The following is a 23,132-nucleotide window of genomic DNA, read 5'->3' as shown; positions in this document are numbered from 1 at the left end:
TCTTGCATGAATGTAGACACTCTCCTTGAAAGCATATAGATTTTTTCTGAAAACATTGTGTCGCAAGGAGTTATACGGCTTCACTGGATGATGAAGATTGTGAAGAATCTTCTCCTGCTGTTTATTTTGGTCCTGCTGGCTTCTAGTTTCATTAATTTTTGTGTTAGACAACCAGTGAATGATTAATCCTGCTTCCTCTCTGCATGCCACTCAGGATTTGACAGCTGTCTTATTTTCCCTTCATCATCTCTTTTTCTAGATGGAAGAGTCCTAGTTTGCTTAGTTGTTCCTTATATGTAAGTTCTGTACCTTTGATCATCTTTGTTGCCCTTCTCTGAACCTTTTCCAGTTCTACCATGTCCTTTCTGAGGTGGGGAGGACCACAACTGCACCCAGTATTCAAGATGAGGGCAAACCATGGATCTACACAGTAGTATAATGAACTTTGTTTTGTTCTCTATTCTTTTCCTAATATTTTCTAATATTTGGATTTTTTTTGACTGCTATTGAGCATTGAAGCTGATTTATTAATGAAAACAGCATTATTATATTATGCTGAAAATAGCACTATTTTGTTTTGTGGTGTTAGGGTACATTTTTCATGTGTATTACTTTAGTTATCTACAATTAATTCCATCTGATACTTTACTGCTCACTGTGTCTTGCTAGTCTTCATCATTTCTTCTCAGACACTCCACACCTTTAGAACCCAAATAATTCAGTTTGATCAGTAAACTGTGGCACCTTACTGCTCATTTCATTTTCTAGGTTATTGCCGACTATGTTGAACAGCACAGATCGCTGTAGAAATCCATTGGTTACCTTCCTCAGATACAAGAACTTGCATTTACTACTGCCCTCTGTTTCATATTGTTTTACCCTCTGTTTCACATTATATATTCTATACAAAAGCCTTCTCTCTTATGCTGTGGCTACTTAATTTCCTCAAAATCCTTTGGTCAATGACTTTTTGGAAACCTAATTAGAATATGTCAACCAGATATCCCATATTCATGTAATTATTAAGTCACCTTTGGAACTCTAGAAAAGGTTTGTAATGCATGATTGTAATGTAATGCATGGTATACATTCATAGAAAATATTTGGATTCTTCTACAGAATACTGTACTTATCTTTATGGACATTAGTTGTATTTTTCATTATGGTTTCTACTATTTTCTCTAGTGTAGACTTTAATCATACTGATACTATATCCATACTAAAAATTTGGCATTATATTTATTACCATCGCATCCACAGATACTAAGGTAGTTTTAAGCACTTAAGTGCTAAAGTATTTCATCCTTGAGATCCTTAAGAACTCTTGGATGATTCAGCATTTTCACTGATGTCTTGGGAGACACAGACTAAGAATAGGAGCTTTTCTGTTGTATTTGCTTATTAATCATGAAATCAGAGCCTTTCAGTGTTGCAGAAGTCTTCAAAAGTTTAATGCTGGTTTTGATTGTTTACATATGCTCATAACCACATCCAGTTTGCATCCTTTTACTTCTTCATTGCACATCATACACTAAGACTGCAATTTGAATGGTATTGTTTAAGTCCAAACCATCAATTTTCAGGTTGGTTACAAAGCTTGATAATCTGTTGACACTGAAATGGACTGAAAAGCTCTTGTTTCCTTCATTACTATGAGGAGTTCTATGCAGGTGTCTTTTGTTTGGTTGTTTGATTGGCTTTTGTTTGTAGTTTTGACTAACCTTGTTACCTAAAATATCTAAACATAATTTAATTTTTGGATATGTTTATTTTTCAAAAGTAGAGCACCCAAGCAGTATGTCTAAATGTTTTAAAAAAAAATAAATCTTACAACTCTTTCTCTGGATACTTGTTTGCAGGAAAGATTGATGAAGAAGCTGTTAAGAAATATGCTTACCTTAACATTGTGGGAATGGTTGGATCCATAGACAATGACTTCTGTGGCACTGATATGACTATAGGTACTGACTCAGCCTTGCACAGAATCATTGAAGTTGTGGATGCCATCATGACCACTGCTCAAAGGTAAATTGTACATTTTATAGAAAACTATAACAAATATACAGTTGTTTGTGCTTCAAATCTGAAGTTCCCTATTGCTGTACAATAGTGGAGGATATAAGAAAGCCAACCCTGGGCTGCGTAAAAAGCAGGTCGAGGGAGGTGATTCTACCCCTCTACTTTGCTCTGGTGAGACCTCATATGGAGTACTGCATCCAGCTCTGGAACCCTCAGCACAAGGAGATAGAACTGTTGGAGCGGGTACAGAGGAGGGCTACTAAAATGATCCAAGAACTGGAGCACCTCTCCTGTGAGGACAGGCTGAGACAGTTGGGGTTGTTCAGCCTGGACAGTACTTAAAGGGAGCCTGTAGGAAAGATGGGGAAAATCTTTTTAGTAGGGCCAGCTGTGACAGGACAAGGGGTGATGGTTTCAAACTAAACCAGGGTAGGTTTAGACTGGATATAAGGGAGAAATTCTTTACAATGAGGGTGGTGAAACACTGGAACAGGTTGCCCGGAGAGATGGTGGAGGCCCCATCCCTGGAAGCATTCAAGACCAGGTTGGATGGGGCTGTGAGCAACCTGATCTAGTTAGCGGTGTCCCTGCGGCTGCAGGGGGGTTGGACTAGATGACCTCTAGGGGTCCCTTCCAACCCAAACCATTCTATGATTCTATGATAAGTTAATTTTAAATAAAAGTCAGGTAACTGGTATTTGTAATATTTCTAGAGTGGGAATAAAAGCTTTTTTGGCAGCATCTCTCAAGCATCTCAGTTTTCTTTTTTTCTTAGTAACTGCTTTTCCATCATTCCTGTCTTGGCAGCACTTCAAACAGACTGTAGAGGCTGCATCAGCTTTAGGGGCAGGCTTTTGTTTTTTAGTATGTTTTTAGTCTTTCCCAGGCATACTCTTCTAGCAAAGATCCAGACACGCTTTCAGTAGTACCAAGTAGCATCTGTTTGTATATAAGCTTTCCCTAGGCGAAATTTCAGCAATTAAATGATTTTTTTTTAATACAAGTATATCATTACAGTCCTTAACTATGGATCTGCATCATTTTACTTTTCTAGTAAATATTCACCTCTTTTCTCCTAACTGCCCTCATAAGTTTTAGAAGAAAGTAGTAGCAAAAATGTATTCTATGTTGGAAGATAAGAAATTTTAAATACATTATTAATACAGCCTCCTATTTTGCTAATGAATTCTGTGTTTGATAAGCATAGTAAACACAGGCTATTTCCTGATACCAGGTTTTGATTTCAAGAATTTGGACTGGAGTTTTGAGTTGCAGTATTACAGTTAATTTGTTTTCTTATGTTTACAGCCATCAGAGGACATTTGTTCTGGAGGTTATGGGGAGACACTGTGGGTATGTATTGTCTTCAGCTCTCTGTGTCTCATACAGATATAATTATGAAAGATCAAGCAATCTGAACCATAAATGTCTAATTATTTGTTATGTTTATTAGGTATCTAGCTCTTGTTAGTGCCTTAGCCTGTGGTGCAGATTGGGTATTTATTCCTGAATACCCACCAGAAGAAGGATGGGAAGATTCAATGTGTGTTAAGCTTTCAGAGGTAATTTATTACTATGTTGGGGATTTCCTGACGTCTTTGCAGATGTTTGTTTGAAAACAGCGATTTAAACATGTGATCAGGACTTTCAGCAACTCTTTGCTTCTGGTGTTACAGATAGTGCTATTTGGTCTTAAACAGTTCTTTTCCTGCATTCTGCAATTTTTTAGAAGAATTATATGACCTACTGTAGGGATTACATAAAACTATTCCTATATAAGCAGTGTGTGTACCTTTCCTCATTAATTTGATTTATGAAGATAAAATGTGTGAGAACTCTGTAGTGATCAGGTATAAGAAATATTTCCTCAAATCCTAGTAGCTTAATGTATAGCAATTGACTAAAATCATGCTGTAAATTTCTGGTTTTTTATTGTATGGATGTGCTTTTATTTTTATTATAGAATCGTGCACGAAAGAAAAGGCTGAATATTATTATTGTAGCTGAAGGAGCTATTGATTGCCACAACAAACCTATAACATCAGAGAAGGTTAAGGATGTAAGTGTCAACATCCTTATGATACACTTTCTGTTTTGTTCTTAAGATGGGGCTTGTTACGAACAGTAACGTTTCTGTAAAGTAAATCTGTTCCTGTAATGTAGCTTATCACACAGCTTGCTGGTTACATTTTATATTTGTGCTTTATTATCTGAATCCCAAGTCCACTTAAGGGGGGATTATTTCAGAGGCTGTTAATTAGAACCTTTTCTCCTTGTAAAATAAGCCAACAGTCCAAACCACCTACTTCATGGGTAGAGAGTCTGAAATCAGCTCAAATCAATAATTATAATCCTATTTTACTTTATATTTCTTTTAAAATTTTAATAATGGTATGTCTTACAGTGAAATAATACTGTCTACTTTGGACAAAGTCTTGTCACTTTTTTCTAAATGGTTGCTTTGCCAAAAATTTCATTGATGTCTAAGATGATAAAAAAATTTGAGCTGAAATTATTCTACTTTTCTTGGAGACGGTCCCTTAAGAAAAGAAGTTGAAAATTAGTCATTGGCGGAAGGAGCTATGACAATTTGACTTGACCTGGGATTTATCTGTGACTGTGAAGTTTTGTTTTCCATAGCTGTGTTTGAGCGTAATCTTTGACTCTTAATTCAAAATTGCAGTTTTACGAAGTAACATTAGTACCAAGCAGTGTTAAGTGTGCATACAGCAGATAGCTATTATGCATTTATGGAAGAAACATTACTTGCTTGCTACAAATCTCATACAGTTAAAACATTCAAAAATGGTAAATACCAAGGATAGAAGATTTTGTAAATAACTTTTTACATTTTTTTTTCCGCTTTATGGTATCTCATTATTTATTCCTAATCTTATGTGCTCACTGAATAAATGATGTCTCGCTATGACTTTAGATCTGATATGTAACAGAGGAAATGGAAAGAAAGTCTGACTGAGTGAAATAGTTTTATTATTACAATTTTTACTACAAGTTTTAAAAGCCTTGTCAATTAAGGTTAAAAATCATCTTCACTGAAGTTTCGCTCAGGAGTCTTTTGGGATGTGTAATCTTGCACACAGATGAAACATGGAGTGAATAAAACACTGTCATTGAACTTCTTTCAAGTATTCTAATTACAGTGTTTAGACCTGTTTCTGTAAGGCCGAGGACTCTGCATAATGAAGCCGTTATAACTGCAGTTAAAGCTCTGCAATCTAAGCTATTTTGCCATTTGTAACTAAAATGTTCTTTAGATTGGGAACGTGGAGTTTAGTTCTAGGTTAGGAATAAACTAAAGGCTGGCTTAACTTTTGTAGTGTTTCCATTACTGTTGACATAGTACATGTAAAGCAGAGTAATGCTAACACATGCATATATAAAATAATGATGATAAACCCACTGTATTTCAAAATTCTTTGCAGCTTGTTGTTCAGCGGCTCGGTTTTGACACCCGAGTAACTATCTTGGGTCATGTGCAAAGAGGTGGAACTCCTTCAGCTTTTGACAGAATTTTGGTGAGTGAACCTGAAATAATTACCTGTGGCACCACATGGTACAACTACATTTTGATTATTTATTTGGGGGTGGGGTAGTTCTTTGCCTGATTAACTTGACAAATCCAGTTATCTCCTCATATTAAGTGTCTGAATAGCTCAATTCAGAATAGTGAAGTATTTTGTGTAAAGGACTCTATGTTAGGCTTAAAAGGCAAAGCTGCAAGAACAATAATTCGTACTTAAGTGTATTAAACAGCCTGTGACATTTTCACCTCCTAAAGAATAATTGGTTTCAGCTTGATTTACAGAGAAATTGTGGCCATTGCTGTGATTGGAAGCCTTGTGCTTTTAAGTGCTTGCTTGAACATTCAAACATTATCTATTTTCAGGCAAGTCGTATGGGTGTGGAAGCTGTGCTTGCCCTTTTGGAAGCTACTCCAGCTACCCCTGCCTGTGTCGTGTCCCTGTCTGGAAACCAGGCTGTCCGTCTGCCTTTGATGGAGTGTGTGCAGATGGTGAGTTTCTGGCAAAATGCCAATTTCTAGTTACTCATTAACTACAACAGACCACTGTGTACAATAATTGTCTCTTGTCATTAAAACACTGGTGGAAATGCATGCAGCAGTTTCCAACATTGGAGAATAATGAACTTCATGTGTGTTCTCTATGTGTTATTCCTTATTTGCAAACTACCAACAAACAAGGAATATATATATATTTAATGTGTTTCAAAAATAATCTCAGATCTTCTATTTTTGTTGCTGCAACAAATTCTTCAGATGCTTGCATCCATTTACATGTCATACGCAACAGTCAGGTTTCTGCACAAAAATGTTCAGCTTAAACTGAAACAAGAAAACGCAAAATGGATATGCTGTTTTGTTTTGTTTTTTCCACCCAGAAAGACTTTAGGTGTCTGCTTCTACTTTGTTCTTCTCCTGTCCCCTGTAAATAAGAGGTAGCTCATAAATTAATGAAATGTCAATAATTCTTTTTTTCACTTTGGAAAGCTATTTAAGAGTGATTTATTTACTGGAATATATTGAATATGAACTTCTTGTGGTTTTTAAACATATTGAGTAATCAACTTGTTTTTTTCAAGACTCAAGAAGTCCAGAAAGCCATGGATGAAGGAAGATTTGTTGAGGCTGTGAGGCTTCGTGGGAGGTACAGCCAATAATTTATATCAATGTATTTGCTCTAGAAAAGCTGAAACGCTTTGCTGCTCTGTTGGCACTTGACATTTTATTTTAAATAATTTAATATCTGTATGGTTTTATGTACTTGAGAATAATAGAGGAGACAGAAGAGTTGCTTAAATAGAATAATTGAAATTCTTATCTGCATAAAAACATGCAAAACAAAGAAAACTGTAGTTCAGTATTGTGTTGAGCTAGTGACTGATACTAGGATAACTAGTCACAAAGAAAAGAGCTGCTGTGTTGTGTGAGCTGACTGGTAGCAACCATGTGTTTATTCAAGATTTTGAGGACAATCCTGTGAACTTGTCTGTATGTAGCTGGTAGTTTTCCAACAGTAATGTTGGAGGGAAACATTCTGCACTCTTACGTGTTAATAGAGCATTTTCTTTTTCAAGTAATTTGATAACAAAATGCTTTATTACCAATCTAGAAGACATACTTACCAGCTATACAGTTGTTTTGTATTTTCTACTATTATCTCACAGGATTGAATATTTTCCATGTTCTGTCATTTCCAGTTTCAATTGTGGTTTGCATTTATAACTTTGGCCCAAATATTACATACCTGTTTTTTAAAAGTTTCTGAAAAATTCAAATGTTTCTTTAAAACAACTATGTGTTGAAAAATTTACTACTTTATTTATCTTATTTACTTATTTATTTAGGAGCTTTGAAAACAACCTTAACACCTACAAGTTACTGTCGCACAAAAAACCAGATGCCGAGCTTCCAAAGGTAAGCGTTTTTTTGAATGTGCAATGCATGTCTGCTTTTGGGGTATCCTAACAAATAGTGTTTTTCTTCTTCCCTCCCCCTCATCCTGCCTTAATACTCTCTTCAAACCTATGCTATAGGATATTTTATAAAATTAGTTAAGTATTATAATGGCAGAAAGATGCTTGCAACACCCAACTTTAAAAAAGTTAGATATTATTAGAACAAAGTGAAATACCGTTCTAACTAGAAAACTTTCTGCTAGGCAGTTTCTTCCTGTCTTGGTTATATGTCTGGTCCCAAATGCTGTAGCATCTGGTCCTAATAGTTACTGTTATGTGCTCTCTTCCTTAACATGGAGAGACGGAGAGGTGATATAATCATGATTAATAGTCTAAAAATCTTGGGATAAAGAAGAAAGATTCAATATAAAAGAATTCTAGCCCTTCCTTTTGAAGGGCAAAATCCCTCAAGAACAGGGGTAGGTCCAGGAATTCATGCAATGGAATAGTGAAGATAAGATGCATCACCATTTACCTGATCTAGCAAGTCATCACATGTAATACAGCGGTGGACATTTAGTTCTTCTTTTCTTTATAGTTTGTAGGTTGTGCATAAGAGGAAATTTGGATTTATTAGGAAGTAGACACTAAATGTTTTGTGCAAACAAATTTCAGACAGGATTTTTTTTGTTTTCATTAACGGTTTACTGAATAATTCTGGTTTGACCATAGCTAGTGACTGTGGTACCTCACTGGTTAATCCTCACTGGTTAATTCCTTTTTTAATTCTGGTTTGTGATGACTTGGTACCTTATTTGCGTGATCATGTTACTGTTACATTTTTTGATTTTTATTCCAGTTAAATATTTGAGTCATGATTAATAATATCTTCTCAGTATTATCAAGGAGAAAAATTGCATTAAAAGTAGGAAAAGTTCATTTGAAAAGCTGACATTCAGAAGTTCTGCAGATAGAAAGTAACATAATCACAACTAGCCATTTTAGTTGACAAAATTACTGTGTAATATGTGTCATGGAAAACTTCACGTGGTAAAGGAAACTTAATTACATATGAAAAGTTATAGTAGAAGCTTTCAACGAGGCTACAATAAAATAACTCTAATTTAAATTATAATTTTACTTTTGCCCAAACATAAGTAAAAGTAAGTATGTAGACCAACGCTATTTCAAATATACCTACCAAAATGGTAATTTTTTTTTTAAATAAGGGCCTAAGTTTGACCTTCAAGAGATCAAAGAACTCAGGGTTTTTTGTCTAGATATTTAACATTTGCTTTGCCAGATCAGTTGTGTGTTTGGGGTTGGTTTTTTTTATACCAATGCAAATTTAGGACTGTTAGCATTGGGCTTTAGTATTTTGTTTTAAAATAATTTTGCCATATCTTTTTGTGATAGATGGCATTAGGAGGAAATGTAGGCTGCTTGTAATTATTAGCTACTTGGATTTGACGACGCTAACCAAATCTGTGTGCTTCAATAAAAGGGGTTGGATGGGAATTAAAAAGTAGATGAAATGTGCATGTCAGAGGAATTGTGCAGAAGGAATTGGAAGAGAATCCGTGATCATTACCTAACAACTTTTCTGGATTTTTGTTCTGTATTTCCATCTTCCAGGATAAAGCTAGTAACTTCTAGCTCTTCTACAGTATCAAGTTGTTAGAATTCTGCCATGTCAATAGTTACAAACAATATAAGGTCATCCAGCTGACCTAAAGCATGGCGATTGTTAGTGTATAAGCCAGGACTGTCAAGTTTTCTTGCGTTTTGCTTACATAGTTTGTCATTTAAATTCTGTTTCCTAAATTCATAGAGTGGTTAAATTTTCCCAAATGTCAGGCATGTAAAGTTTTAATTCTTTACTTATATTTTGTTCTCAGTATTCATTTCAAAGCTGTAAAAATAAAACAAGATAAATAAATTGCAGTGCCTTCTTTTTGGTAATAGATTATATTTTTATCTGTTGTAAATTGACACTTATTGATGTCAGTGAAACTGTATTGATCTATACTAGCTGACCGTTTCTTAATAAAATCCAGTGGCCTGTGATTTATCTGGAAACAAGCCTTCCATTTCAAGGAATACTTCATGTACAGAGAACTGCATTTCATGCTTTGCAGTTCAAATTTAATCCAAGGATGCTTGCTAGCATTTTGCACACAGTAGCGCTCTTGCTTTGTTTACCCTTACAGTGCACATTTATGAGAATTTTTCTGTTATATTTTTCTTTTTAATGCAAGTATTGAATTTTTTCCTCTGAGAAAGAATACATGAGCTGAATAATACTGGATTTATCTATTAGTATAAAGTAATAATTCCACTGAAGACAGTGTTCTTAATTTGAAAACTTGTGGTTTTAGAGTTGGGTCTGTTGAAACAAGACAGAAATTTCTAATACTATTTTCTAGCTAGATCCTGTGATTTTGGCCATTTGTGTTGTTCAGTCTGTAATATTTACATCCATTTAGATGTAGTTGTTTTATCTAGTGTACAACTGATAACAAAGCAATGTAAATGGGGACTAAATGCATAGGTATGGAATACACATTACATACCAACATATTTATTATTTCATGTTATGTTTTAAAGTAGAACCCTCTCTCTTACATTGTCTGTGGTTTATTTTTGGTATCTCAGACTTTTCCATTTGAGTAGATCAGCCACTTACCTGGTCATTACACTAGGGGAGATACTGTATATAAGCACAATTACTTTGAGTCATTAGGGAATGCTTTAAAAACTGCCGTAACCTGAAAATGCGTCGTATTGGAAAAGATGCTGAGTGCTCCTCTTTACTTCTATGTTGTCAGCTGCTCTAAAAACCTGGACAATACTTTAATTTAAAAGTTGTTGTCTGTTCTGCTGTGCATGGAACTGATGATACACACCTAACTGCTATGGTGCTAGAATCAATTCTTATTCTTTTCTTGGCTATTCTGGGTGTTTTTGCAAAAAACTACTGCTTTGATAACATGACACTGAATAACACAGGTTATTTTACATTTCTTGAACCTAGCTGAGATAAAATATAAAAGCCTGAATAACTTAATCTGCAAACCAAATGAGGATCTGATAAAGTCTTACTTAAAAGCAAACATTCTTTTTTTAAACTGTTTCTATGCTATATTATTGCAAATAGGGAAATCTGTGTATGTATCTTCTGGGTAACTTTAAATTTTGGATGGTTTTAGGGGCTTTGAAATTTCTTTTCCTACATTCCAATATTTAGCAACTGTGTATCAAGGACAAATTAACCATGGTGTAGAAATTAAAGTGCTTATTAAATATTATTTTTCTCTTGCAGACTAATTTTAATGTGGCAGTTTTAAATGTTGGTGCCCCTGCAGCTGGAATGAATGCTGCAGTGAGGGCTGCAGTGAGAGTTGGTATAACTGAAGGCCATAAAATGTTTGCTGTCATTGATGGATTTGAAGGTTTTGCTAGAGGGAAGGTGAGTATTACATGTGTCAACTGCATACTAGTATGTACACCATCCCACACTACCACCTTTGTGTTCTTAGAAGGTACCTTTGTGTTCTTAGAAGGTGTGTTCTGTTGCAGGAACTGATTCTCTTAAGTTCTTTTATTACGTAAAGATATATAAACCCCAAATTGTGTATTTCTCAGTTATTCAAGTCTGTAGATTAAATATTGCAAATCACATGCTGCAGAGCTACAAAATTAGTTCAGATGAATCCTACCTTCCAATTTTGGTCAGTGTTTAGCATATGGTAGGTATTCCACAGAATAACAGAAGAATTGCTGATTCTGTGTGATAATTTATTGCATCTGTGCTCCTTTGCCATAAGAAGCTTTGCAAGTGGTGCTTGTTGAGGGAGGAAGCTTTTTTTTCTGCCCAGGTGAGTTAGATTCTTCTGTTTCCCTGTTTTAAATGTTAAGTGTCAGTTGATATACTGAGGAGAAAGTGGATGCAAGACTTGCGATTTCTACCCCTAGCTGGAGCCATAGGTTGCAAAACTAACTTCAGGGGCTTAGTTTTAGATTTTTGTGTTTCACATTCAGTAGGAGAGGATGTGAAAATAGGATCATGATGTGAAACAAGGCAGGGTTCATCATGATCTATAGGAAGAAAGAACAAATAGAGTGGAAAGGAATTGGTAAGAATTTAAGAGCCTTTTGATGCTGTTTTCTTTGCCAAGTTTATTTTTGGTGCGTCTGTGCCTGACAACTTGTTCCAACAGCTTTACATTAAGTAGTACCTGGTTTTGGCTGCATGTAAAGAGAAGTAATTGGATAGTTACTTAACAGAAACTCCTTTTTTACTTTTATTCAAAGATAAAGGAAATCAGCTGGGGAGATGTTGGAGGCTGGACAGGCCAAGGAGGATCAATTCTTGGTACAAAACGGTAATGTCAATATTTTGCCAATTGATATGATGAATCCTAGTATTTTGTGTAGCCAGTGTATGATGCCATGCTCTTTTCTTTCCACAGAATGTTTTAAGTCCTCACATTTTTTTTTTTTGTTTGTTTTTAAATCGTTATGTTCCCACGTGGGTAGCTTTACAGTACTGTACTAGCTCTGAAGAGAGAATGAAAACGGGAGTCAGGACCTCGACTTAAAAATTTCCTGGGGTCCTTACACTTAAAAGGATTGCAAACCTGTAGTTTCTTTACAATTGATGTGATTCCTTACTTGTTGTCAGAAAGGTTTATTTGTATGGGTAAATATATAAGACAAAAAATATTGCATTGCCTTCTCAGTTTACTGTTTCAGCTTAGTAATTAGTTCTTATTGCTGCAGAGTCTGTAAATTGTTTTTATTTTTCTTTTGGTTTAATAATTTTTAGTACTCTTCCTGCAAAGTATTTGGAGAAGATTGCTGACCAGATGCGTACTAACAACATTAATGCCCTCATGGTTATTGGTGGATTTGAGGTATGCTGAAATGTCTAATTAAGTCTAAGAAGAGCAGAATTCCTAAAAAAAGGAATAGACCACTTTAATTTTTACCCAATCTTCATGTAAAGTGCATGTCATTATAACTATATTTGATACACAACTCAAATAGTGTTTAGGGTCAGAAGTATTTTCAATCACCGATTCTGTGGAATGTTGATATTCAACACCGTGACTAGTAGCTGCAAAACAGGTTGTGCTGAATGGATAAATAAGGTGAGATAGCATGATAGTATTTTTGTATTTAAAAATGTCATATAATGCATTTCAAAATCTGTAATTGATCTAGAGAAGTATCTTCATTTTTCCCTGTATTTCATGTTCACTTTATTTTACCAAAGTAATACATTTTTGAAATCTTGACTCAGGAAAATATTTTGCCAGAATATTTCCCAGAAAAGAACATGCTTATTGCTTCTTGATAAGGAGTGAATTATCCTCTTTTTCCAACCTGGTAGGCATGGTCCTAGTTCAGGAATATTACGATTTTAAATGAGGAGTAACAGTACTTGAAGATTGGGGAACTAGTTTGCAGTATGTTTGTGTTGTACAAAGCACTTTGTTATGTCTAAATTATATATTTCCTTGAAAATGAATGTTCTATTTATTCTTTGTTTTCAAATGTATACCTGGTTTTAATGGTTTCTTTTTTGTGTGTGTTACATTCTAGTGGTTCCTTAATGCTTTGACTTGCTGAAGTGTGCTGTGGTAGAAATGGCTCCCCCTGTGACCCTTTCCATTTTATCATTCCAACTTTGCCCATATTTATTCATCCTAATTTTTCACCCAATGCCTGTGCCCAACAGGCGTACCTTGGACTTCTCGAATTGTCAGCTGCCAGAGAGAAATATGATGAATTCTGTGTTCCAATGGTTATGGTTCCTGCAACTGTATCCAACAATGTACCGGGTTCAGATTTCAGCATTGGTGCAGATACTGCTCTGAACACTATAACTGATGTAAGTCTATTCTGGTGTGTGCGCTTACTAACAAAGCGGTTCTGGTTAAAACTAAATTGGCTAGAACTGAATATTTTTATAGACCAGAACTTTGGAAATGCAATCTGGAAACCGATACGCCTACTTGATAATAGCCACATTCATGATGCCTACTTAAAACAAGAGAAGATTTAGGATGCCAAATGCTTCCATTAGGTTTCCTCTGAAACTACAATGACCTGTAAATTTGTAAACTACAAAATAAGATGGCATACGTCTGTTGTATATGTAAGAAAGAAACATAAAGCTAAGACTTGATGATCATTTGATGCACTGCAGAGGAAAAAAATATCCCTATTTTATGTAAATTATCAGTATACCCAGCTGTAAAAAACACTGAGTGAATATTCTATTCAGAAAGAAATCCTTATTTATGTATAAATATCCTTATTTCTCTAATAGAGAATGTAAGATCCATATTTATCTAAGAATAGGAATTACATATATTCTACTAATCAACAGTTTTAACAAAAAAAAGTTGAGACATATTAAGTATTTTTCAAAAAATCAAATACAGTACTACGATGTAAGTCAAAAATGGATCAATACTACATGCAGTTGGATACAAAGAGCATTGTCAAACACCACACAAATTAAATTGTCATGCATGCACGTTTACAGTTCATCTGAATCACTTGAGAAGCATTAATCCGTCATACCTCTACTACGAGCAGCAATTCTGTTTCTATATATTCTGGCATAATTTTGTCTGTGAAACAATAACAGTAATATTATCACTGCATTTTTTTTTTTCTTTTCAGTACAATCTATGGACACATACCTATTGCAGATACAGTTGCGGAGTGTCCATAGTTTAAAGCACAGCAAAGACCTAATACAGCTTTTGTCTTCATAATTTAATTTACATTTTCACTTATAAAGAAGAAACAGAATTATTTCATAACTTGCTTACTGAATTACAAAGAATTACCATATTATATTACAAGTTCCACGTTCTGATTTTTGTCTCCAGCCATGTTGGAAGCAGAATGTGGAATTTTTGCACTGATTGTACATATTGAGCTACATTTTAAAATATGAAAAATAACAATCATGGTGCTCATGTAAAGTGGGAAAAGAATTTCAAGTTGCTTTTGAAAATGAAATGTCAATTCTTCTATCAGTTAGATGCATTTGAAAATTTTAATAATGGTATTATTTTCAGAAATGTGAAGGATTCCTCAAATGCTATCAACTTCAAGAGCACTAATATAATTTTCACCTGTTTTGTTTTTATTTTTTACTATGCCCACATAAATATTTTTATCTTCAGCAAAATAAACCCTTCAGTTAGGAAATTCCAGTTTCCTTAACTATTGCCTTGAACATGATTAAGCAACTAAAATTTATCTTGAACATATTCTTTATAGACCACTTAGATTATAAATGTTTATGTTTCCAGTTCTGGTAAATAAAAATATCTCTCCAAAATGATTGGTCACAAAGTAAGGTGAGTAAAATTATTTTGCTTAACACCATCTTTCTTCTTTTCTTTTCTTTTCTTCTTAAGCTTTGTTTACCTAACCAGCTGCTTTTTATAGGTTATTTCATGTAGAGTGGTATATACCATAGTCATTCAGTCTCTTTCTTGTTGTTGTGCTTTGCTTTATACTTAGGTTTCTAGATATCATCCACCTTCATTAGGTAATAAAATGCCAGTATGTTCATATTTTCAACGCAGTAGTTGAAAACTTTTCAAACTGATTTTTTTTTTTTTTTTTTTACTAATAGCTTCTGTCTTGTTTTTACATTTTATTTTGCCTAGATTTTTCTTTGAAACAAACGTGAAATGTAATGGCTTCGCAGGATTTAGATTCAATTCAATGGAAAATTAAGTTTTGTTCTTTTTGGGGGGGAAGGAGCAGACTTTTGTGTTGGGGAAACATTTCTGCTTGGTATCTTTTCAGTTTTCTGCTCTGATTGTTTGCACATGGTTCACTTAAACTGATAATGAAAAACGTATCCTTTCATTCCTGTGTGGTATGTTCAGACCAGGTTCAATAGTAATGATGCCCCCTATTAAATGTGACTGCTAGACTCAGTACAAGTCATTCAATTGACTGTGGTAAATTAAAGTAGCAAATGGACATGAAGGTCCATTATATCTAGTTTATAGCATTTTTATTCCTATTGCCACTGTCAGGTCAATAAATGCATCGTAGTTTTCAGTGCTCTCAGATCAGTACCTCTTATGAACACCAAAATGTCATCACATTCAGTTTTTCTGTGGTTCTGTTCTTACTTCTATGTTCCTGACAACTTTTAGTAAGGTAAGTACATTTTTGTTGGGTGATGAGGCCTTGCTAGTGTTTGGCATTACTAGGCACTTGTCAATGTTAAGTTGTTTGAAACTTGTCAAGGCATGTAAATGGTACCTTGAGACATTTGCAGATAAAATGTATTAAGATGCTGCATTTAAAAAGAAGAACAGTAAAAAACAGGCTAAGAGATAAATAACATCTGAATGAGAGATTAGGCAAGAGTGTGCTTTTCCCTAAGTCATAGGTAGTGGATGGTACTTTTCTCAATAACTAGAATTTAGATTCTGTAACAGATTCTGTGACCCACTTGAAATGCTTCACTTTTTCCATTTTTGTTTTAAAATACAGGCTTGTAATCAGTTGGATAGTAGAATTTGGTTTGTCTTTTGAAGAGTGTTTAGAATTTATTTTATGCTGTATTTTTTGCTTCAGTTTTCAGAATACTAGTGAGAACAATTGTAAATGAAAGCTCCGCAACATAAAATACCTGGGAAAAGCTGGAGGTTTCTGTACCTGAAAAGGGTATGCTTAAGGCTTGTATATCTAGATATACAAAATACCTTGTTTAGGATTGCAGGATAAGAACATGAATTTGACTTTTCTGTAAAAAGAAACATCAGTATAATGACTACCATAATATAAATACCTATATTCTCAACTTCATCTTGGTAATCCAGTGAAACAAATTGAACATTATTTCAGATAGCAGACCTCTGGAATGTGACAACAAAGAAGTGTTAGGTTTTTTTCCACAAGGGATAGAAATTTCTTTCATTTAAAAAGTTTTATTACTTAGTACTGATCAAAAAGAGGCACGAGCAATACATTTTGCAGGTGGAACCAAAAAGCAGAAACCTACTCTGTAATTAAGCAGAATGAATAAAAAGTTAGACTCTTTCAGCTACAGAACATGGAAAGAGAATGGGAAGGATGAAAATTTAATTTGAAAACAAGCCTACTGATGGGCTAGAAGAAACTGTTGGAAAGATGAATAAACCAGAACAAGGTATGGAAGAATGTTAATTAGATTTAGGAGATGCAGAAATTAATGGGGAAATGAAAAGGTATCAGCTAGAAATGGAGAAAGCCAGAACTTGAAAAAGGAAGATGCTGAAACTCTCTAATGTGTTTCTTTGAGAATCTGCCTTTTCCTTTCATCAAAGGGAAAAGGGGGTACAGGTTGATGAATTGGTTTTGTGAGAAAAAAGAATAGCAGACAGCCACAAGAAAAGTAAAGCTACAGTTAGATTGCCTTAATGTAGTCTCTATGCAGTTTCCTTGAAAAAAAACAGACTCCTGTACCCTTCCAGTGCTGGTACTGGCATATGTGGCTCCATATTAGTTTGAACTAGGAAGCTGGAAATTAGCCTGGCCAGGCTAGCTAACCAATTAAATTATCATCCAGTTCAGACCTAGGAACAGTTGGATGTGGAGCTAGGGCAGTAAATCCATCCATTTCAATGCTCATTTGCATTTAGATCAACATAAAGTCAACAAACCACAGTCTTTGCTTGTATTTTTAGAAAGCATCCTTGGTTATGGCAATACCCTTTTTAATAACATAAATATAATAAAAGGGTGTGAAATGATTAAACCATTTTATTGACATAGTACAGTATCCCTATATGATCTTACTCTAGTACTTATTTTAAAAAAAATTGTAAAGCAATTATTAAAGCCACCAATCTCATGTCTACCCTTTATAATTATTAAGTGACCCTTTATTGAAAGCATTTTCATATTTTGCTGCAGCGATGTGAAGATGTTGCATATAATGCTCGTGCTTGGTGAAGGTACAGTCTTTGGATATGTTTGCTGAAATCACTTGCATCAAATAAAATGGCAATATTTAATGCAAGTAAAACATATCTTAACTGCATCTTAACATATCATAAATGCAGACTAACTAATTGTGTTAGTTATTGCTCTAAATCTCCCTTCAACTTGGTTTCCCAAAAGTCTCAATATAAAAGTTTTTAGAGAAGCTCACGTTTTGCAGATCTCCAGGAAGCCATGTGGTTTTACCAAACCACTGCAATTCAGTGTACATCTTTATTTTTCAACAGAAATAAAAATTCAAAGCAGCCTCAATGAGCTGAGTTGGGCTAGGCAAACAGTGAAATTTTCTCAGTGAAGTCTCTTCTACTCAAAAAAAAAAAAAAAAAAAAAAAAAAGGAAAGAAATCCATTTGTTGCTCTTTTGGCTGTACTGCTTCTCAGAGCTACAGGTCTGAAAGTGCAGACTGTATTTCAGATTTAAACTGGAAATGCATCCAAGCACTGAGATTAATTGAAAGTTGTACTTACAAAATACATGAGTACAGATGGACTTGGGAAAGTCAGTTTGTACTTCATACACCTACCGCCGTACTTCCTGTCCTCTCACTGAACAGGATCTGCTTTTTCTAAGAAAAAAATCTAGAGAGCAGAACTCTGGCAGGTGAATTTTTTTCCCATCACTTTCTTCTAAATTATTACTTAAATCAGTCACTGTATAGGTGTCTGTTGGAGATAGCTTGATAGCTATCTAATAATTCGATCTGCAATGGTTTGCTTCTCTGAACTGATTTGAGAAATTGAAAAGATGAGACTTCTGTGAATATCAGTCCTTTTTGGGAGAACGAGATTAAGAAAAATGTAGCATACTATGTAATCAGGCTTTCCTGTGGAGAGTCATTACATAGGCAGTTTGAAAAAATTGCCACACATCATAAGAGATGCCGATTAGATTAGGAAGATTTAGAATAATGTAATTAAAAAAAAATGTTTACTGACTTAAAAACAGCTGCACAATCTTAACCTTTAGGTGTTATTTTGACATCTATTAGGAACACCTAATCCTTTCCATGTGATGATTTATTTTGTGGTGTTTGGAATCTTCCCAAGGACCTACAGCTGCTTTTCAAAGAATCTTTGAACTATACTTGCAAACTTTAGTAACTCATCCATGTGCACATATTCCTGAATTTTTCTGGGCCTACGTCCAGTCTCTGTGCATAGAGGCAGATGTGTGATGTTGATAGAATCTTGGAAAGCATAGGCAAACCTTTTTTTCTTTTTTCTTGGTGGAAATAGATGTGCCTTGACTTTATAGGATAACATAGTTTTTAAAAAAGCAGCTTTCTTTAAGCATTTCCTTCAAGTTATAAGTGTGTTGCTAGTTAACTTTCTAAACTCCTTAACATGTATCAAACTTTGTTCTTTAAGTGGTTTCTTGCGGAATGATTTCCAGTTTACTTCTATGCTGTCTTTTTCCACCCAGCTGCTTCACACTCTATGCTGTGCACACTTCACGTTCACTCTGTATTAACTTGCACTAATCTGCATTTCTTCAAAGAGCATTGTGCCAATGCAACCCCAGTGCACTGTTGTGATATGTACAGGATATTTCCCCCTCCCCCCCAAAAATAATCTCACCAATTTTATTTACTTGGGTCAATGGACAGCCAAATTTACCATCACATGCAAGGAGTCATTAGCAGAGCAATCCAAAGACAAGGAATGTATCACTCATACTTGTACCACTGCTTCAGGCTTACGAAAGTTGTCTGCAGCTACATGAGGCACGTTCCCGCTTTGAGGAGTTTTGCGTACCTATCTGTGTGTTGCCTGCTACTATTAGCAACAATGTGCCAGGCACAGACTTTAGCATTGGTGCTGACACTGCCTTGAATGCTATTGTGGAGGTAAGACTGCATATCTTTTGAAAGTTAAGATGATAAAAATGTGTAAGATGAGGATACCTAAAGACCTTGAAATGTCTGGTTTGCTAAAAGAATTCGTTTACTATGGGGTTTTTTTATGTTTTATAGTTAAGAAGTTTTCCAAGACTGATTAAAGATTAACCTAATAAAAAATTGATCATGTTGGATGTTTAACTCTCGGGGACTCTGTTATCCAAGGCTGCTGCATTAGTGCTTAAGACATTAGCTTTTCCTGAGAATAAAATACTTTGTTTGCGTTGATTATGTTTTTTATCTTACACAGCTCCTCAACATTACTTAGGTGAAAGAAGAAAGAACATGGTTTAGAAGTAAATGACACATTCATTGCATGGGCTACTGACTGAGCTCAGCACAGTAGGGCATTTTCAGTACATGGTTAGCACTAAATACGTGAATAATCCCATAAACTGCATTAGGCTTAACATATATTAAGCGCATATAAATAAATGCATGCATAGTGTAAGCAGTTAAGTCTGTCACTGATGCTAACTGAACTGTGTGAGGCCAGAACTGGCTATGAATGAGTTTTCCATTTCAGTCAGAACAATCAGTTTTCTGGTTTTAGTCTGCCATAGCTTTTTCCCGTGGGTACAACTGCTATATGAACACTTTTAAGTTCTTTACTATCCTGTTGAGTCTGTTGCTGCAGCAAAGGGAACTGAGTTGAGGTCTAGTGCAAACAAATGAGTAAACCTCTGGACAACCCTCGGTTTTATCAAACCCCTAATTATCAATCCTTATAACTAATTATGAAGTAATTGGCGAAGACAGTCAGAGATCCAGGGGTTTGAGAAATGCAGATCAGTTTTCCTGCTGTGATACAGTGTTATTTATTTATCTAGAGTGAAAAAAGCAAAGATAATTGATAGAGCTACGTCAGAATTTATTCGGGCTTGGTCTTTGGGAGATGCAACGAAGTATCCCTGAGGTGAAGACCACCTAAGCTGTAGTGTGGGTAAATTGTAGCAATCCATTTGTAGGCAGGACACAAGTAACTTTACCTGCTCTGTTAGCTGCTTCCCCCTTACTTCTATAAATGTTAGGCTAAGTCTGGTAAATATGACTGATACCACTTCTAACAGTGATGCACTTGTAAAAGTGAAAACTTGAAAATACAATAGGAAAAAAAATGGTGGCGTGTATTGCTGCTTCCTCTTATTTCACCATTTCTTTTGTTAATTTTAATGCAATTTGTACAGCTTTCAGTAATGCTCTCAGTGAAAAATACAACAATTTTTATTTTATCTATTGAATTTCATTAGGGTTAGAATGTTTGGTTTATGATGAAAATAGAACACTGTTGATTTGTGAAGCTTTGAATATCAGATTTTTCACAAAGAAAGCTGGCTTAGTTCATGTGAAAGCTCAACAGCCAATGGAGTTCCAAAGAGTACTCCAAAAAGAGTCACCGTGCCTCCATGTTTAAAACTTCTGAAACCTGCATCAGGCATTTGAGCTTTGGCATTTCTAGCCTATGGAGTAGTATATGAATTAATGATTCTTTAAAATCCATCTGTGCCATTTGTGTATTTGGGTATTTCTGTCACAGTCATTCTGAAAGAGCAAGAATAGTAGAAGGTTTCTGCTGTGTCTCTTGTATTGTCAAGAGTAGAAATCCTTCTAAATAATTCTAAAGTGAGTAATCCCAAAAGCAATTAACGATTTACATCCTGGCTTAGAATTTAGAGCTTCTCAAAAGGCAGAAAATTTCACTCTGCTACCAGCAGCTGGAAAACCTTTTTAGAAAGCTTGGCATTTACAGATTTTTAAGTCTCTCAAAATGAAGGAAATCTTTGCATGTATATTTATTTCTTCAGTGTCTAAAGCCAATATTTTTTCATATCATAAGCTAAACACATAGTATCCATCTAGTTCCAGGCAGCTTTTTTAAAATGAGTTACAATTGGTTCAGTACTGCATCTGCCACTGTTAACAGTAATAGGGACTGTTTACTGTATGCCAGACGCCAGTATTGTGCAAAAGTTCTTGTGAAACCACATCTGGAAGGGGAAAGTAAAGTGCTTGAGGGCATTGTGAAATCCAAGAGAAGTAAATGAAAGTGTCATTTTGAAAAACAGATTAAGTTCAACGTAGGCTTTTGTGATGTAGTTTGTTATGGGGATACTGCCTGCTTAGGATAACAGAATGCCAATCCATGTTCTGAATAAATCATGTGAATTCTGTGCTTGTGTGCGTATATATGTGTGCATGGGTGTGTACATCCAATGTGTACATATGCAAACATATAAATAAAATACGTATAAATTAAATTACATGTATTTTTTGGTAGCTGGACCTAAATAAATGCATACAGTGTTTTTAGTTCTTCACTGCATTAAGCCTTATGATGTTAGAAGTTCTAGTCTTCTATTATTTTTTCTTATTTATCAATTAATTATTTCTTCTGTGGTTTGTTAGGTATATTTTTAAAGACAGTCTTAATTTCAGCTCTAAGTACTATTTTCAGTTAGCTGAATGAAGGTTCTGGTTGTCAATATCTGTGAAACAGAAATACCTCAAACACTACAGCATCAGCAGTTATTCATTCAGAAAATCAGTAAGGCATAAGGATTTTTTAACACTGTAATTCAGGTTTCAAGATGATGAACTTCCCAGGTATTTTTATTTCTCATTTTTGCTAAGCAGAACTGGTATAGGGATGGTACATGAGTTTGCAAAATTCTCTTTGTCATCAAGTCTGATATAACATGTTTGTTTATTGGTAAGATGAAGAAGGAAATAGTATATTTTTTTTTCTATCATTTGCTTTCTGAAAGGAAGATACATTATCTGATGACTTTAAAATAATTTTGAAGGGTAGAAAATCTCATTCCAGGAAGTGAGAATTTGTCAAATAGCTTTTTGAATATAATTAAAACCTGGAGATGCATAGTAACCTACTTCCTAGGTTTCTACGTTTTCTGAAGTTTCTATATTTCCTAGCTCCTACCACACTGGATATGTAGTCTGTTATTTTCTAAGTCTCTTAGGCAGCTCTAATAAATATTGGTGTTAATCGGTTGCATGTAAGCCACAGATCTCTTTGTAGAGAACATTTCTTATGCTGGTCAGAGTAAGATGCAAGTGAAGATTGCAGTCTTTTTATAGTAAGTATGTACCTATTAATTAAAAACCAAAAAAGTTTTTTTAAAAAAAAAAAAGCTCCAGTAGTGCTTGAAAGAATAATACTTATGTGGATATTGTTATGGGAAAGTAAACAATAGGGCAATACATGCTCAGGACTTAAGTTTAAGAAACTCTAATTGTTAAGTATGGTTGGGAATGCAATGAATTTTAAAATCAATACCAAGAAGAAATAAACTCTTCAGTAATGAACAGAGTTAAAACAAAGAAGAGAAACTTACTCATACCAGAGTTAAAAAGCTCGTTTATATCTATTTGTATCTCTGTTAGAAAACTATCACAACTTTTAATTCCATGCACAAACCAAAATTAATTCTTGTTTTAGTATTTGCAGGAAGCAAGTAAATAAGAGTTGATAGTAGCAAAACATTTTATTTTGCCTGTGGTGTTCAAGTATGATTTATAAGATTACTTTGTTGTTAGTTATTATAGTTAAATGGGTTATACTATGTTGGAATTTTTAAGGATGTATTTTTTGTAAATTCTTTAAACCTTTACCAATAAACGATACGAATTTGCATGACATAAAACCATAGAAATGCAGACTTTTTTTATTTAAACTTACAATATCTTGTCTTTGATTAGACGTGTGATCGCATCAAACAGTCGGCCA

At 34.6% G+C, this 23,132-nt stretch overlaps 1 protein-coding gene across 1 annotated transcript in view; it reads left to right on the top strand.

Moving 5' to 3' along the window:
- LOC104128531 (phosphofructokinase, platelet) overlaps positions 1-23,132 on the top strand; it is a 48,737-nt gene that overhangs the window by 19,184 nt on the left and 6,421 nt on the right. The window contains exons 5-17 of the mRNA XM_035896804.1: positions 1,860-2,025; positions 3,328-3,372; positions 3,473-3,581; positions 3,983-4,078; positions 5,463-5,555; positions 5,927-6,052; positions 6,640-6,704; positions 7,405-7,474; positions 10,778-10,924; positions 11,770-11,840; positions 12,284-12,371; positions 13,199-13,351; positions 23,105-23,130. Coding sequence (XP_035752697.1) covers positions 1,860-2,025; positions 3,328-3,372; positions 3,473-3,581; positions 3,983-4,078; positions 5,463-5,555; positions 5,927-6,052; positions 6,640-6,704; positions 7,405-7,474; positions 10,778-10,924; positions 11,770-11,840; positions 12,284-12,371; positions 13,199-13,351; positions 23,105-23,130 — 1,255 coding nt within the window. The remainder of the gene's footprint in view (positions 1-1,859; positions 2,026-3,327; positions 3,373-3,472; positions 3,582-3,982; positions 4,079-5,462; positions 5,556-5,926; positions 6,053-6,639; positions 6,705-7,404; positions 7,475-10,777; positions 10,925-11,769; positions 11,841-12,283; positions 12,372-13,198; positions 13,352-23,104; positions 23,131-23,132) is intronic.

This window comes from Egretta garzetta, unplaced genomic scaffold (assembly GCF_000687185.1).
Source record: "Egretta garzetta isolate BGI_Z169 unplaced genomic scaffold, ASM68718v1 scaffold6, whole genome shotgun sequence".
Lineage (NCBI taxonomy): Eukaryota > Metazoa > Chordata > Aves > Pelecaniformes > Ardeidae > Egretta > Egretta garzetta.
The sequence above is the reverse complement of the archived record's forward strand: the minus strand, read 5'-3'. Positions and strand labels throughout refer to the sequence as shown.